The 17169-nt window shown below is 34.1% G+C and overlaps 1 protein-coding gene across 1 annotated transcript; it reads right to left on the reverse strand.

Annotated features, from left to right (window-relative positions):
* Window positions 1–254: 254 nt before the first annotated feature.
* Window positions 255–15903, reverse strand: LOC120139151 (RCC1 and BTB domain-containing protein 2-like). Its single transcript, XM_039154468.1, has 10 exons — window positions 15718–15903; window positions 15347–15607; window positions 14319–14512; window positions 14179–14226; window positions 13368–13440; window positions 13021–13192; window positions 11864–12289; window positions 11596–11787; window positions 10918–10923; window positions 255–321 (listed from the first exon to the last, which is right to left on the reverse strand). Exons 2-10 carry the CDS (start codon window positions 15603–15605, stop codon window positions 255–257), a joined length of 1437 nt encoding a protein of 478 aa, XP_039010399.1. The 5' UTR covers window positions 15606–15607; window positions 15718–15903.
* Window positions 15904–17169: the final 1266 nt, after the last annotated feature.

The following is a 17169-nucleotide window of genomic DNA, read 5'->3' on the forward strand; positions in this document are numbered from 1 at the left end:
GATTAATTAATTTTATATGTTCAATCACTGAACTTAGATTTATTTATTATCGACCTTCTAGTTCTTTAAACTGGTTATCTAAATCTTATTAAATGTACTACCTTTTACGACATGCAATAGTGGTTCTCGAGTAATCATCGATAATCACTTAACCAATCATTATCATTCATGCATTCACTAATAATCAATGAGTTATGTAAAGCATATAAAAGGTAGTAGAGTATTACCTTGAATTTTCGAGCTATATTAATCGACTATTTAAACCTTATCTGATCTCCATCGAACTTGAATCCAATTAATTTTCCCTTGCCATAAAGATAACTTGTTAGAACTAATTAATAAATGAGGGTCTTATTCGCTAAAAATCAAGGACTTAGGATTGAATGAATACTTAATTTATCAAAATTTTGGACTAAATCGAATTAGTCTAAACTATTGAGCTATATATATAAAAATATATTAAAATATGGGGATAAGATCACATTCTTACCTAAAATGGAGGACTAAAGTTGAGATTTGCCTGCCTCCCCTCTAGAAATCCCAAAACTACGTAGTTTTGAAATATGTATATGTGTCATCAACTGTTGAGTTAATCGATTGACTGAATCGGCCAAGAGGGGGGTGAATTGGCAATAAAATTTTTTGTGGAAGCTTTTGCAGAAAATTGAAAGAAATTGCACAGCGATTTAGAGTGGTTCGACTTTATCAACCAAAGTCTACGTCCATTACCTTAACTATCCACACTAAGGATTTTCCAACAAATTCACTAATTTGTTCTTTCTTTTGAGGCCAAAGAGATAACCTTACAACTCCCTCAAGAATATACCCCAATTTTTGAGAACACTCTTTTCTCAAAGAGAAATACAAATTTGCAAACTTACAAGAAAAACCTCACAAGGCAAATATATTTGCACAATTCTAGAGTAAAGAAAGAACACTCAAGAATAAATACAATTGAGCACAATAAGTGTTATTTGAAAGCAAAATGAATATTGAATAAAAAATAGGCTTGAAATGCTCAAACTTGAGGTTTGATGCTTTCTCTTTGATTCTCTCTTTATTCTAATTGCTTGATGTTTCTTGTTATTGATCAATGGCTTCTAAGCTTGCTTAAATACACCTTGAATCACTTATGAACGTTGGGGATGATTAGAGAAAATAATATAGCCGTTTTAGTGTGAAAATAATTAATAAAACAGTTTGGAGCGTGGGGGGAATTGGTACCCCCATGGGGAATTGGTTCCCTAAGTGTAAAATTCAAATATTTCGACCGTTATACAAGGGGGGAATCGGTACCCCCTGGGGGGGAATCGGTTCCCTCCGAGCATACTGGAATTCTCGGAGCCAAACCATTCAGGGGGAATCGGTACCCCCTTGGGGGGAATTGGTTCCCTCTGAGCAATCTGGAATTTTTGACTTTGAAATGGTTCGAAATACTTTGTAAAATTATTTTAAAATTGTTTTAAGATTAAAACTTAATTTTACACTTTGAGTAAGGATTAAAAATGAATCTTTGAAAGATTTGGAGTAATGTTTTGATATTCGAATAATTCTATCGAATATACTTAGAAAATCATTTGGAAAATCTTAAAATTCATTTAACTTAATTTGTTATATCGAAATATCAAAATGTTTTCAACAATCCCCCCTTTTTGATATAAAAAAACATTTTAGTAATTTTAAGATTTTGAAATCAAGTTTTGAAATTACTCACCTTTACTTTAACACTAACACTTCTCCCATTTATCATTTAAAACACATTTAACTTCTCCCCCTTTTTGTTAAATCAAAAAGACATTTTAAAGAATTTAAACAAGGTTTTGAAATCATTTAGCCAATTGATTATATATAATATAAGCTGCTAAGATCACAAGCAAGAGAAACGTTAGCCATCAGTTTCATAATCAATATTCATAATTAATGTGAAATGGCAAAATTGGTCATATATCTAATCATGAAGTAAATGATGCAATAATGAATAAATTTAATCACACCAAATAGATAATTTCTAACCATTCATAAATCCAAACAAATTCAAAGTCAATCAATCCACAAATTCAAACATTCCAAAATATTCAAAATGCTAAAACAATAAGTTTTGAGTTCAAAGCAAAACATAGAATCACATATCAGGATCAGGAGGAGGAAAGCGAGCTCGCATAGCGGCCATTTCGTGAGTGAGGTCATTAATACGCGCGTTGGTTGCTTCATTGTTTGCGCGCATCTCCCGAAGAATTTCTAATTGTTGAGCTCTCATTGTGGATAAGTGGGACTCTATAGAAGAAAAGCTTGAATCCATGGTAGCGTATCGAAAATCGAATGTCTCCATAAAGGATTGGAAATATGGAGGCATTTGATGCGTTTGTTGTGCTTGCTCTCCGGGCTGCTCCTCGGGCTGCTCAAGCTCATCTTCGGCTTCATCGATGTCTCGCATTAATTGCTCAAGCTCGAGATCTTCGTCAGCTTCGGGTGGAGCTTGTGAAGAACTAACTCCCGGAGTATTTGCAGAAGATCGAACCCATTCACCGGTTTCCTTATCCTTAATCCATCCCGCTCTCGTTAAGGAAAGAAGGTTAATTTGTTTCTTAAGGGGAAAAATGGCATCTAGACCGACTCTAAGCCCAGCTTTGGAAAACAAATTACTCAAAATGCAACCGTAAACAAGAGATGAACAGTTTCTTATTAGTAACAAGATTTACGGTTTCAACAATTTCAACAAAAATAATCTGAGGTAGGTTAATTTTAATATTGTTTTCGAAACAATGTAACCACCAAAGATCTAAGGCTCTAAGAGTAGAATAACGACCTCCGGATGGTCGAAACCACCAAGAAATCATTAGATGAAGAAAACGTTCATGAAGGTCTAAGACACTTGCACTATCCCTTCTTTTATAACGAGATCCTAAAACCAGTTTTTCATTTGAAATACCATCATTATCTAGTCCGAATGTATTGGCTATGTAAGCTGAGTCAATATATAAGAATTGTCCTAGGAGGTAGGAACGAATTCCTATGGTTTCGGTTTGGTTTTTAACACAAACGGCATTAGAATAGAAAATACGAATAAGTTGATGGTAAACGATGGGTTCAAGGTCAAAGAGTTTATCAAATTTCCACTCTTGTAAAAGAGGAAGATATTTAAAATTGATAGCTAACATAGCTTGACGAGAAGGAATACGTTCTTCCCGGATTTTGTAAGAGTCAAAATATTGATAATACCAAAAACGATGATTTCTAGGACCAGGATGATTGAAACACGAATTTTAAATAGTCAAGTTAGGATCAATGGGATTAGGATTAGAAATTGGAATATGAGGAGGATTTGGAGGTGGATTTGGTTGACGGTGTGAGCGACTAGATGATGACCTAGCACGTTTAGGATTGGACATGGTTTAGGAAATCATAATAGAATTGATAACCTGCAATTTAGAAAACCCATGTATGCAATTCAATCAATCCAAAACTCAATTGAGTCCTCAATATTTCAAGATTCTCTAAATCAATCCTAATGGGTAAAGTTTTTGAAAAACTTTTGAAAAATATGGTTTTGAGAAACAATATATGTATAGTTTTCATAACAACAACATAATTTAATCATAACACAATAATTTGAAAATTAACATTTTTTAAAATTTCAAAAATTTAAAAAATTTGGAAAATTCTTGTGTTTTAGATGAAATTGGTTGTAATATCTAGTTTCTAATCACTAAACAATCAATGCCCGATCTAAAGTTCATCCTAGAACTAATTAAAACAAGTCCTATGTTCAAAATTAATAAAATAGGGAGTTTAGAAAATTTTACCTCAAAGGATGAGATTGAGTGGATTTTGATGTTGTTTACAGGATTTTAATGATGATTGTAAGTTTAGGAGATGATATTTGAAGTGAATTCCGATTAAAATCGATGATTTGAGGCAAGAATGAAGATAGGGAGGGTGTTTAAAGGGAACGGCGGAAGAGAGAAAAGGTTTTTGAACAAAAATAAGGGTTCTGCCCGTGTTTAACCAGAACCCCAGGGGGTATCGATTCCCCTGTGGGGGGAATCGGTTCCCCTTCAAAGGGGGAATCGGTTCCCTCAAGGGGGGATCGATTCCCTCTGCACCAAAATGCTAAAATCCGATTTTAAACACCCAAAATGCTAAATTAATTTACTCTAGTGGTATTGGCAACTCATATATTGAAAATTAATCATGTTCAAACAATTCAATTAATCTTTAAACGATATTTGAACATAAAATTAATTTTTCATCAAGAATCATAAACTCCCCCTAACTAATAGCAATGAATGCAATCAAAAATTACTATTATAAGCATTTTTCATTTATTATTAAAAGTGCTAAAATTATTTTAAACACTCAGTGAAGATAGGTTGGTCAAACCTAATTCTCTCCTAAGTGTCCAAAATCGTTCCTTGTCTAAAGGTTTTGTAAAGATATCTGCTAATTGGTGCAAAGTATCAACAAATTCTAGAACTACTTCTTCCTTAGTGACATGGTCTCTAATAAAGTGATGTCTTATTTCAATGTGCTTAGTTCTAGAGTGTTGGATGGGATTTTTAGTGAGACAAATAGCACTAGTATTGTCACACTTGATAGGAATGGTACCTACTTCAATTCCATAATCAAAAAGTTGTTGTTTCATCCATAAAACTTGTGCACAGCAACTACCAGCTGAAATGTATTCGGCTTCAATGGTAGATAATGCAACACAATTTTGTTTCTTTCAAAACCAAGAAATTAGCATATTTCCAAGGAATTGGTAAGTACCGGAGGTGCTTTTCCTATCTAATTTGCATCCTCCATAATCCGCATCAGAAAAAGCATGCAAGCTAAAGCTAGAGTCTCTAGGATACCAAAGTCCTAAACTAGGAGTGTCCTTAAGGTATCTAAAGATTCTCTTAACAGCTAGTAAATGTGATTCCTTAGGACATGATTGAAATCTAGCACATAAGCAAACACTAAACATAATGTCCGGTCTACTTGTAGTTAGATAAAGTAGAGATCCAATCATTGACCTATATAATTTAACATCTACACATTTACCTCCTTCATCTAAGTCAAGCTTTGTTGAAGAGCTCATTGGAGTGTCATGAGGTTTCCCATTTTCCAGTCCAAACTTCTTGAGCATATCTTTGACGTACTTAGCTCGATTGATGAAGATGCCATCTTTTCTTTGCTTGATTTGGAGTCCCAAGAAAAATGAGAGCTCCCCCATCATGCTCATCTCAAACTCACTTTGCATTAGCTTAGAAAATTCTTGGCAAAGAACATCATTAGTAGAACCAAATATTATATCATCAACATAAATTTGAACTACTAATAAATCTTTACCTTTATGCTTCAAAAACAATGTAGTGTCAACCTTCCCTTTTGAAAAACCTTTTTCAATTAAAAAATTTGACAATCTTTCATACCAAGCTCTAAGAGCTTGCTTTAAACCATAAAGAGCTTTTGTCAATTTTAAAACATGATCCGGAAAATTTGAATCTTCAAAACCTGGAGGTTGTTCCACATACACTTCTTCTTTTATAAAACCATTTAAAAATGCACTTTTAACATCCATTTGATATAATTTAAATTCATTGAAATATGCAAATGCTAATAACATTCTAATTACTTCCATCCTAGCTACAGGAGCGTATGTTTCATCATAGTCTATGCCCTCTTCTTGAGTATACCCTTGAGCAACAAGTCTAGCCTTGTTTCTCACTATATTACCACTCTCATCAAGCTTATTCCTAAATACCCATCTAGTACCTACAGTAGATTTATTACTAGGCCTTTCAACTAATGTCCATACTTTACTTCACTCAAATTGATTTAACTATTCTTGCATAACCATAATCCAATGTTCATCATTTAATGCTTCTTTAATATTCTTAGACTCTATGCATGAGATAAATGCAACATAATTACAAATATTTCTAAGAGAAGATCGAGTTGTTACCCCTTTGGATGGATCACCTATAATTTCACCATCCTTGACTTAGTTGTACTCTCTTGGATAAGATACTTCCCTTTCTTCAATGGTTGGATTCTCAAGAGGATCATGAGTTTCCTCATTTTTCGTTTCTTCCTTTGATGATGGTTCTCCAACGTTATGTCTAACGTCATTTGTATTTATAACACCTACATCATCATTCACACAAGAATCCTTCCTCGGAAGGGGATTATCATCGAAAACAACATGTATAGACTCTTCTAAAACTAAAGTTCTTTTATTAAATACACGATAGGCTTTAGAATTTAAGGAATAACCCAGAAAAATTCCTTCATCACTTTTAGCATCAAATTTGCCAAGGTTTTCTTTATCGTTGTTTAAAACAAAACATTTACATCCAAAAGGATGAAAATAACTAATGTTAGGCCTTTTATTTTTGAAAATTTCATATGGAGTTTTCTTTAAAATTGGCCTAATCATTACTCGATTTACAACATAACAAGCGGTATTTATGGCTTCCGCCCAAAATATTTTGGCAAATTATTTTCACAAAGCATGGTTCTAGCCATTTCTTCTAAAGTTCGATTTTTCCTCTCAACAACTCCATTTTGTTGAGGGGTTATAGGTGCTGAAAAATTATGGCTAATACCGTTAAAGTTACAAAATTCAGTAAATCCAAGATTTTCAAATTCAGTTCCATGATCACTCCTAACACTAGTTATAGAGTAACCTTTTTCATTTTGGATTACTTTTGAAAACGTGATGAATTGTTCTAATGCTTCATCTTTAGTACTTAAAAATAGAACTCAAGTATATCTAGAATAGTCATCTACCAAGACAAATGCATATTGTTTTCCACCCAAGCTAGTAGTTCTAGTTGGCCCAAAAAGATCTAAATGGATCAATTGTAAAACTCTACTAGTTGATACATCATTAATGGATTTAAAAGAAACTCACTTTTGTTTTCCTTTAGCACAAGCATCACAGATTTTATCATTATCAAATTTAAGCTTAGGCAACCCTCTTACTAGGTCTCCTTAAATTAACCATTGCAAAACACTCATACTAGCATGTCCTAGTCTCCTATGCCATAACCAACTATCATGTTCATCCTTAGCAACTAGGCATAAATTAGTCATATCAAAAGAATCTAAATGCACCATGTATATGTTTCCTATTCTATGACCAACAAGCATAATCTGATTAGATGCAATGTCAATGACTTTACAACCATTAATTTCAAATAAGACATTGAATCCTTTATCGCATAATCGACTAATACTCAATAGATTATGCTTTAATCCATTCACATATAAAACATTTTTAATTTGTATGGAAGAGGTATTACCTATTGTACCAATACCTTCAATGTGACCTTTTGAATTGTCTCCAAAAGTCACTTCTCCTCCATTTTTGGTGTTAAGCTCAATGAACCAGCTTTTGTCTCCGGTCATGTTTCTTGAGCATCCACTATCAAGGTACCATGAATTTGAATTTGTTTCCCGTGCCTTGTAGCAATGCTCCTTTCCCTACAAACATAGATTAATTTTTTGATTTTTGGTACCCAAATTCTTTTGGGTCCATATTCATTAGTTTCCAAAATCCTAGTCCCCTTAGGTATCCATTTGTGTAGGATATTTTTATCTTTAGTAGTAATGAGTTCTTTAGGAACCCATATACTTCTAACGATTTTTCCATTAGAGGTTCTTTGGGGACCTCTATGATTGTAGTTTCTAAAACTTTTTCTAACAAAGTTGGATTTTGAATTTCCACCTTTTTCAAAATGTTTTGTTCCAACTTTATCAAAAGAAGTTTTAAGATCATCAATTTTCTTTTGATGATCATCATTGATCTTTGAAAGTAAATTTTGCAAATCTAAATTTTTCTTTTCAAACTCTTCTAGTTTGATTTGCAAATCTTTGATTTTACTTTCAAGATCGTTGTTGGTTTTGGATATGAGTTTGTTTTCATTTTTCAATTTTGAAACATCATTTTTATATTTTAAAAATAATTTCTCATAATCCGAAGCCAACCCATTATATTCCTCTAATAACTCATCATAGGATAAATCATCAAAATCGGATGAGTTAGAGGTTACCTTAGAATCTTTCCCAAATGCCATCAAGCACAAGTTAGCTACTTCTTGTTCCTCTTCATCGGAACTTTCTTCATCGCTCCATGTAGCCACATGAGCCATGTGCTTATTCTTTGATTGACCCTTTTTCTTCAATTATGGGCAATCATATTTGACATGCCCTGACTTTTTGCATTCGTAGCAAATGATTGGGTCTTCTCTTTCGGTTCATTTTTTAGGCCTTCATTTTATTTGAATTTTCTTCCTCGATAAGGTCTCATCATTTTTCTGAACCGTTTGGCAAACAATTCCATTTCCTTGTCATCGACATCGTCATTCGAATCACTCTCATCTTTTGTGGATTTGAGAGCAACTCCAATATTTTTCTTCTTCTCCTTCTCCTTTGGTGTCTCGTCAATCTTGTCGAGGTCCACCTCATCTTCGAGCATCATTTCATGAGTGAGGAGTGACCCATTTAGCTCTTCAAGAGTTAAGGACGTTAAGTCCTTAGACTCGATGATTGTCGTCTTCTTTGATTGCCACAATTTTGGGAGGGAGTAGACTAACTTCCTTACAAGCTTTTCATTTGAAATGATCTCTCCATATGATTTGAGACCATTGACAATCGTTGAAAATCTATCCATCATAGCTTTGATATCTTCATTTGCTTTCATCCTAAAATTTTCATAGCTATGCGTTAGAATACTAATTTTAGATTTCTTTACCTCATCGATACCTTCATGAGTGACTTGAAGTTTGTCTCATATTTCTTTGGTGGTTGTACACGATGAAACTCTTCCGTATTCATCTGGTCCAAGAGCACAAAAAATGATATGGATGGCTTTGGAGTTGAGCTGGAACATTCTTGTCTCTCCTTCACTCCACAACCTTGGATGAGTGAGAGGTTTCATGTATCCTTCTTCTACAGTATTCCATGCTCCCATGTCACTTGCTTGAATGAAGTACATCATTCTATTCTTCCAATAGGCATAGTTAGCTCCATTGAAGAAAGGAAGCTTGTTGACGGGCATCGAATCGAGACCGGAGTCGAAGTTTAAAGCGGAGGCCATTGATGACTTTGATTATCGATATAACTCTTCCCGAATCGACTCAAGAGGCGATTAAACCTTCAAATGAGTTAGGCTCTGATACCAATTGTTGAGTTAATCGATTGACTGAATCGGCCAAGAGGGGGTGAATTGGCAATAAAAATTTTTGTGGAAGCTTTTGCATAAAATTGAAAGAAATAGCACAGCGATTTAGAGTGGTTCGACTTTATCAACCAAAGTCTACATCTACTACCCTAGCTATCCACACTAAGGATTTTCCAACAAATTCACTAATTTGTTCTTTCTTTTGAGGCCAAAGAGATAACCTTACAACTCCCTCAAGAATATACCCCAATTCTTGAGAACACTCTTTTCTCAAAGAGAAATACAAATTTGTAAACTTACAAGAAAAAACTCACAAGGAAAATATGTTTGCACAATTCTAGAGCAAAGAAATAACACTCAAGAATAAATACAATTGAGCACAATAAGTGTTCTTTGAAAGCAAAATGAATATTGAATGAAAAATAGGCTTGAAATGCTCAAACTTGAGGTTTGATGCTTTCTCTTTGATTCTCTCTTGATTCTAATTGCTTGATGTTTCTTGTTATTGATCAATGGCTTCTAAGCTTGCTTAAATACACCTTGAATCACTTCTGAACGTTGGGGATGATTAGAGAAAATAATATAGCCGTTTTAGTGTGAAAACAATTAATAAAACAGTTTGGAGCGTGGGGGGAATCGATACCCCCTATGGGGAATCAGTTCCCTAAGTGTAAAATTCAAATATTTCGACCGTTATACAAGGGGGAATCGGTACCCCCTGGGGGGGAATCGGTTCCCTCCGAGCATACTGGAATTCTCGGAGCCAAACCATTCAGGGGGAATCGGTACCCCCTTGGGGGGGAATCGGTTCCCTCTGAGCAATCTGGAATTTTTGGCTTTGAAATGGTTCGAAATACTTTGTAAAATTATTTTGAAATTGTTTTAAGATTAAAACTTAATTTTACACTTTGAGTAAGGATTAAAAAATGATCTTTGAAAGATTTGGAGTAATGTTTTGATATTCGAATAATTCTATCGAATATACTTAGAAAATCATTTGGAAAATCTTAAAATTCATTTAACTTAATTTGTTATATCGAAATATCAAAATGTTTTCAACATCAACTTCATCTCCCCCATGCCAATTTCATTTCATTTCTTCTTTAAGCCCTCTCCAACAATGCTCTGCAAGATCAACGAGAAAACTTCATTGACCGACAGTCGATTCCGGTGACCACCATGTCGACTGCCATCTCTGATCACTGTTCAAGGCCAACTTTACTCGTAAGCTTGAATCGTCCTCCCAAACATGAATATGGGGTTTTATTTCCCAAAATCATCTTCGTTTGTCTTTGATATGAGGAAAACATTTTAATTTCCATGGGTTAAAATTCTTCAAACACCATCGTTCACCGTCCGATGATGCCAGTTCAGAACTATATCATTCTCCCCGTCAAGAAGAACTTCCTCACCGATCGGATCTTGAATACAACAACCTAATCACCAAAAAATTGGAAACCCCCGTTCATCAACCGTTTTCCCTATCTTTTATATTTCTTTTTTCCTCATTTCGAGTATTGATTGTTATCTAGGTGTTTAAATTATATTGTTTTTCATAAATAGATGTCTAAATCATTTTTTACTCATCCAGTGCCTTGATTATAAAAGCCGTAATAAAACCTCGTAATACGTGTTACAATCTAAAAATTTTAAATTTTTAGTTTTCTTAAAAATAAAAATATTATTAAAAAAAATTTAAAAATATATATTTTCAATTTCTTCTCCAACCCGCCGCGTCCCGCTCCAACCTTTCCCTCCCCTGCTTCCATAGTTTTGCCATGGTCGAATGGGTAAAGGCAAAACGGCTAATTAAATTACCGATTAAATCATCAGTTTCCACAGTCTGTTAAACGGCTAATTACTATAATCAATGAAGTATTTGAATTTTTAGGGATTAGATATTGAAATTTAAAAAATTGAGAATTTTAGGTTTTGAAATGATAGTACAGTTGTAACTGATTAGTGGATGATCGACGACGTATATGTGACCAATTGTCGACAGATGAAAGGTCGAAGATTATTGACGTTAAGAGTAAATGAAACTAGAATAAAAGGTTTTAAGAGTTTGATTTTTTTAATATTTAAAAAAATTAGGGCTTTTTCAAAAATAAAATATTTTAAAATTATTTTAAAAAATAAAATTTTAAAATTAAAAGATTGTGACACATATCACTTAACAAATTTTTTCTAAAGTCCGTTAGAATTAAGGCACCTAAAGTAATAACGACTGTAACGTTAGACACCTAGATAAGTTAAAAAATAGTATAGAGACTTATTTGAGAAAAACAATATAATTTAAGTATTTAATTTGGTATAAACCTAACCATAATAAAAGTGCCTAGTAATTGGGTGACTAACTAAGTAATTTATCCAAAATAATAATAACAATCGATTCCAAGAATGAAGCCGGAATACAGAAACTGTACCTGAGTCTCTCACAGAGACGTGCTAAAGAATCTGCTCCAGTTCGAGAAGCAACATCCTCGATCAGTGCTGCATTCGATAGGGTCACACTTTCTGCGAGCCTAAACTCACAAAGTTCTTTCAAGGAACATGCATCAGTCAATACAGCAGAATGACCGCCACCAGCAGCTAGTTTACGCACTTCACCAACAAACCTATGATATAGTATTGTCATCAAAGCATACACCATAAAATAGTGCAAAACAGGCAAAACAATCAGGCTGTTCATACCAATCAACCGGTGATGGATACCATGCATAAATAGATTTATGATTCGCTGCCTGACCGTAACTATTATAACCCCATCCATTAATTCTTCCATCTCTCAGACGAATAAGTGTGTGAGAATGTCCACAAGCAATGAGCTGGACACCGGTCGGGACAACCAAAGCAGGGATATTACAAAAGAATGAATCGTTAAGGTTGCATGAAAAAAAACCCGTTTGAGGGCCGAGGCCTAGCTGTCCTACTTGACCACCACCCCAGGCATAAAGCGCTCCCTTTGAAGTCAATGCACAAGTATGTACCCCACCACAAGCAACATCCTTTATGCATATACCGTCAAGGGCAACTACTCTCCTCGGCAATAGTTCTTTATCAGCAGATTGGAGGGAACTGTGTCCGAGTTGACCCATGCTTCCTAGACCCCAAGTATAGCTGAAGTAGAAGAAGCAGATAATCATCAATAATAAAATCTGTTGATAAGGTAAATATAATAACCTCAGATTCTTTTAAAACGAGATGAATAACATCTATTTTGATGTAGCACATGGGTGCATGCATGAATTTTAATTTCTAAAACACCATAGACAAAAGTATGGAACTGGCGGAGATACCAAGCTTCAATACAAGCCTAACTAAAATGAGACTCAAGTATCAGCAATCTCCAAATTATACAGACTACCATAATTAAAGATGCATGAAAACGAGCTCATACAATGAACGTGTGAAGTCATTGAAGTTCTTTTACGTTCTCTAAAGTACAACCCTGCAGTGCATGATGTAACCAAAGTAAATTAAAAGAGACTTGCATATCACAGTCATCTCATTTTCATTGCATCCGTCTCCTCTTGGCTAATGTGAGTTTCACATAAGAAACTACATCCAAGCCTTTATACCAAGTAATTAAATTGTTTAAAGAACATAACTGACTTCCCCATCACCTTTTTTCTCTCTCTATTTTTTTCTTGGTAAATGCTAAAAAAATTCAGCAAGAAATAGTCAGTCCGCTAAGATGCAATGACTGTTAAACTGGGAAATATATAAACTACAGAATTATGTCTCACAGTGCTTTGATAATGGTAATTCTATAACCTAAAAGGCTCTTCTATTCTTTTAACACAAATCTTATCTCCATCTAGATCTAGTAAGTCCTTAGGATAACTTACACCTCGCCTTTTTGAGAAACAGCTGCATTGTGGTACTCTCCACACGACACTTGGGTAATCTTCACAAGCTCAGGAGCCTCATCAAGGAATTTTGCATAAGAATTTACTACACGAGCCCCCTGTAATCCTTCGGAAGTGACGTCTCTGCCTAGCTGCCCGTACTCATTATAGCCTGGTTTATCAGAACAGTGATAAATATCAATTAACAGACGGCACGAAACTGGCATGAGTACTTAAGTTTCCTTTCCTAAATCTAGGTTTTTTAAAGAATGCAGTGTATGCGCACATTAACTACCAATAAACCTTTAATATACTTGTGAACTCTAGTCTGAAATAGTACGCCTTACCCCAAGCTTGTAGTAGGCCTTCCTCTGATAAAGCAACTACATGCGCTGCTCCACAAGACACTTGACGGATGAGCTGTGATAAACCAAATTCATATTAATCTTATATAATAGAGCATTCGACAAACAATAGCACAGAACCTGATCCTTGGATATAAATCATGACCAAAGTTTATGAAGTATATTACCAGTAAAAAAAAAAGTGGAAAGTTTTCACAAATTCAACGGAGAACACAATAGTGAGGATCATGAAAGATCAGGCCATTTAAGCAGCAAGTTAAATGAGAAAGCTACAAACCAAAATATATTTGTCTCAAACAGAAATTAAAAATGAAATGGAAACTCCGTATTACAGAATTTGATTGAAGATAACTTAGTAATAAAGTTAAGTTCTCTCTTTCTTTCCCCTTGTTCATGTTTCAACAAAATAGATTTTCTCCATGTGTGGTTAATTAGTCGATTGATTGAAGGAACAACCTACCAGCCTGAAAATCGACTGGAAATGTTACTTATTTCTCTGCTAGGTCATGAGCTAGATAGCATTCAATATAGCTAATAGAAGCCCAATAAAATTAGAAGCAAATGATACTGCAAAATTCTCGTACATGTTAGGTCGTGACTGATTGAAGCAAAGCAATCTTCAGCTCATTTGTTTATGAAGGAGATGACAGTAACCTCCCCTTGATGGGAAACAACTTTAAATATATACAAGTATCAAACATCATGTATAGGACCATGAAAAATAAAAGAATTAAAAAAGCAATAAAAAAACAATAACAGTTGAGTTGAAGAAATCAGGAGTTCAAGACCATACCGTGTTAGGAGCAAATGCACCCCAAAATAAATGAGGTAAATTTGATCCCTGTAATCAGATGTGGAGATGTTATTGGAGATCAATATCAATAAAAACTCTAAAAATGGAAACAATGATTCTATAACCATAAATTCCATTACCTGATTTTGTCCCCAAATCCAGAGTCTACGTATTGAGATGTTCCCATCATTTTCACGAGGTTCTGCAATAGCTGCGGTGCAATGTGCCCCACAAGAAACAGATTTCACAAACTCCGTCTGCAATTGTTTTACTTTCTTTGGGTGTTTCCTACCCTTCTCAGTGCCATCTCCTAGCTGTCCAAACTCATTAGCACCTAGCAAGATGCATCAAAAATATAATTCTTCTTCTCTTCTTCTTTTCCTGATATGAACAAACAAAAACAACAAGAACATCTACATCTTTGGAAAAGACTAGTTCATTTATGTTTCCAATAGTCAGTGGCACAAAACCTTCATAGATTTACTATCAAAACATTCTACACCTATATTTCTCCAACTCTTCATTTTCCTTGAAGTACAGTGTCCATATTCGAGCATGCGTATCAGGTTATGACCCTTCAAAAAGTCTCTAGATGCATAAAATAGATTGAACATACCTATGCTGAATAGGTATCTGTATCATACACACAAGCTTATGATACATAGATCTATACCAATGACAGAATATTATATACAATCATTCACACTAAAGATAAATTCTCATTAACAAGGAGACAGTCCAGAAGCAAATTAGTTATTACCAATATAATTCAAGCAATACATACAACAAATCGGCTCGAAGGAAACCAAACAACAGAAGAGTATGTCATTGGACAAGAATAATTCCAGCCATCGGCAACAAAAATCAAAAGCAAGATCAATACAATAAAAGCAAAGGAACATACAAATACCAAAAGCACCACAATCTTCGAACTTGAATGACAATACAATAACTTAAAGAGTAATTAAAGAGAGGAAAAAAAAGCTGAGAAAATGTCCCAAAACCAATAGAATCACATCAACATAACCAAACACAACATTCTCAATATTCTCAACATTTTCAAGCCATCAAGGACAAAATTCAAGTGGCAGGACAAATAACAAGAAAGCACATCGATTTCAAAATGGAAAACAACAAATCAAATTCATTTCGAATAAAACAAACAAACCCCACGTGAATAATGACCCATCTGAGGCCACCGCCGCAGTATGCTCACGGCCGCAGGCGATATCCAACCAGCGGGAATTTGCCCCCGCCGGACACCCAAAAAGCTCGGGCGATAGCTGTTTAGGGATCCTGAGGTGTTGCTCTTTCCCTCCCCTACCAGTCTGACCGCTATAATTATATCCCCACACATAAATTGCACTCTTTGTTGGAATATTCACAGAACGGGTCATTGTTTCACCCATAATTGCATCAATATCCATCTATTTACACAAAAATATAGATGCAAAAGAAAAAAAATGAGAAGAAGCTACTATAGCCAAAATGAAAAATTAAAGGGTTCTTTTTCAATCGAGCTTCATGGCGTTACTTACCCTTGTTTGGTAGGTGGGAAATGGAAGAAAGGAGAAAAAAAAGAGTAAGAAAATCCCAGACGAAAAGTCAAGTGCTTTTCAATTAATAAAGCAAATGATGATGATACAAAATGAATTCGATTAACGTGAAAATGGTGGAAAGGAAAGAGGACTTTAGAAAGAAAAAATCTGACTTTTTTTTCTCCTTCTAATCAATTCACCAATTCAACAAAACGTTGATTGATTTCAAAATAAAAGAGAAAACGAATTGGAGAAAATTTGAAGAACACACAATTTTGAGAATGAAATTGGAATTGGATTCCTTCGATTAAAAAGAAGAAAATAATTAGTAAACTGAGATTTTATTACAAGACAAAAAAAGGCAAAGACAGTTTCTTTTATGGAATAACAAGTAAAAACGGTGGTGTTCCGGGCATGATTTTCATAACCGGACCGGTTATCGAACCGGTCATGTTATCGGTTTATTGATTCAATCGATCGAATTAATTCGATTGGTCAAAATAACCGAACGACGTCATAATTATTTAAAAAATTAAATAAAAATACTAAAAATATTTAATAAAAAATAATTTTTTATATCACAAATCATACTCAAAGTAAGTCATAACATATATAAGTTAAAAACTATAAAATAAAGTGAAACAAAATGATTAAAATTAACTACAACATAATATTTAAGGTAAAACATATTAAATAATAAATATAATTATATAACTATAATTAAAAAATAAATTTGGGGTTAAAAAAATCATAACAAAATGATATTGTTTGGTTTAATTTTTTTTAAAAACAATCACACATGGCTAAGAAACATAGAAGAGTATCCTCAAAGTTTAAAGAGTAAAAATATGAGAACAAAACAATCTCACATTGCTAAGAAACATAGAAGCGAATCACAACTAACTTCTATAAATAATAGAGATAATTTGGCATTCAAAATCATAGAGCCTTTTGGTGAGTATTGAGTGAACTATTCTTTCACTTCAATCAAGCATGAATTTTAGGCTTCAATCGAGCTTCTAACTTCTTTTTTTTTTGAGTTTAAGCCTTTTTGAGTTCAAGTTTCAATATTATATTTCGAGTTTAAGTTGAACTTGATAATTTTTAGCTTGTGAGTTTGAGTTAAGTTGAGCTTACTTTTAAAGTACTCGAGTTCGACTTGGCTCATTTAACAAACGACGTTGTTTGGTTTATTTTTTTTAAAAAAAAACAAAATCCGGTTTTTTCCGATTTTTTCCGGTTTTCAGCCGGTTCGGTTAGAACGGTTCAGCGGTTCTGACCGATTCACTAATAGCGGTCAACCGATTTAGATTGAACTAGACTAAATAACGGTTTCGGTTAAACGTCCGGTTTTCAAAACAAAGGTTCCATGAACCTGGGAATCGGGTCGGATCTACTCAAGTTTGGAAATTAAAAATGACCCGAAAGTAATCGTCTACAAAAATATCCATGA

The sequence above is a fragment of the Hibiscus syriacus genome, unplaced genomic scaffold, assembly GCF_006381635.1.
Source record: "Hibiscus syriacus cultivar Baekdansim isolate YM2019G1 unplaced genomic scaffold, ASM638163v2 tig00110729_pilon, whole genome shotgun sequence".
NCBI lineage: Eukaryota > Viridiplantae > Streptophyta > Magnoliopsida > Malvales > Malvaceae > Hibiscus > Hibiscus syriacus.

What these genes read in the sequence shown, in the direction of transcription:
- LOC120139151 (XM_039154468.1), bottom strand. Translation starts at nt 15,605, where the DNA reads ATGGATATTGATGCAATTATGGGTGAAACAATGACCCGTTCTGTGAAT. An exon ending in GGATTTGGGGACAAAATCAG is followed by an intron (nt 14,227 to 14,318) that starts GTAATGGAATTT and finishes ATCTGATTACAG; the next exon opens with GGATCAAATTTACCTCATTT. An exon ending in GTTTCTCAAAAAGGCGAGGT is followed by an intron (nt 12,290 to 13,020) that starts GTAAGTTATCCT and finishes CTTCTACTTCAG; the next exon opens with CTATACTTGGGGTCTAGGAA.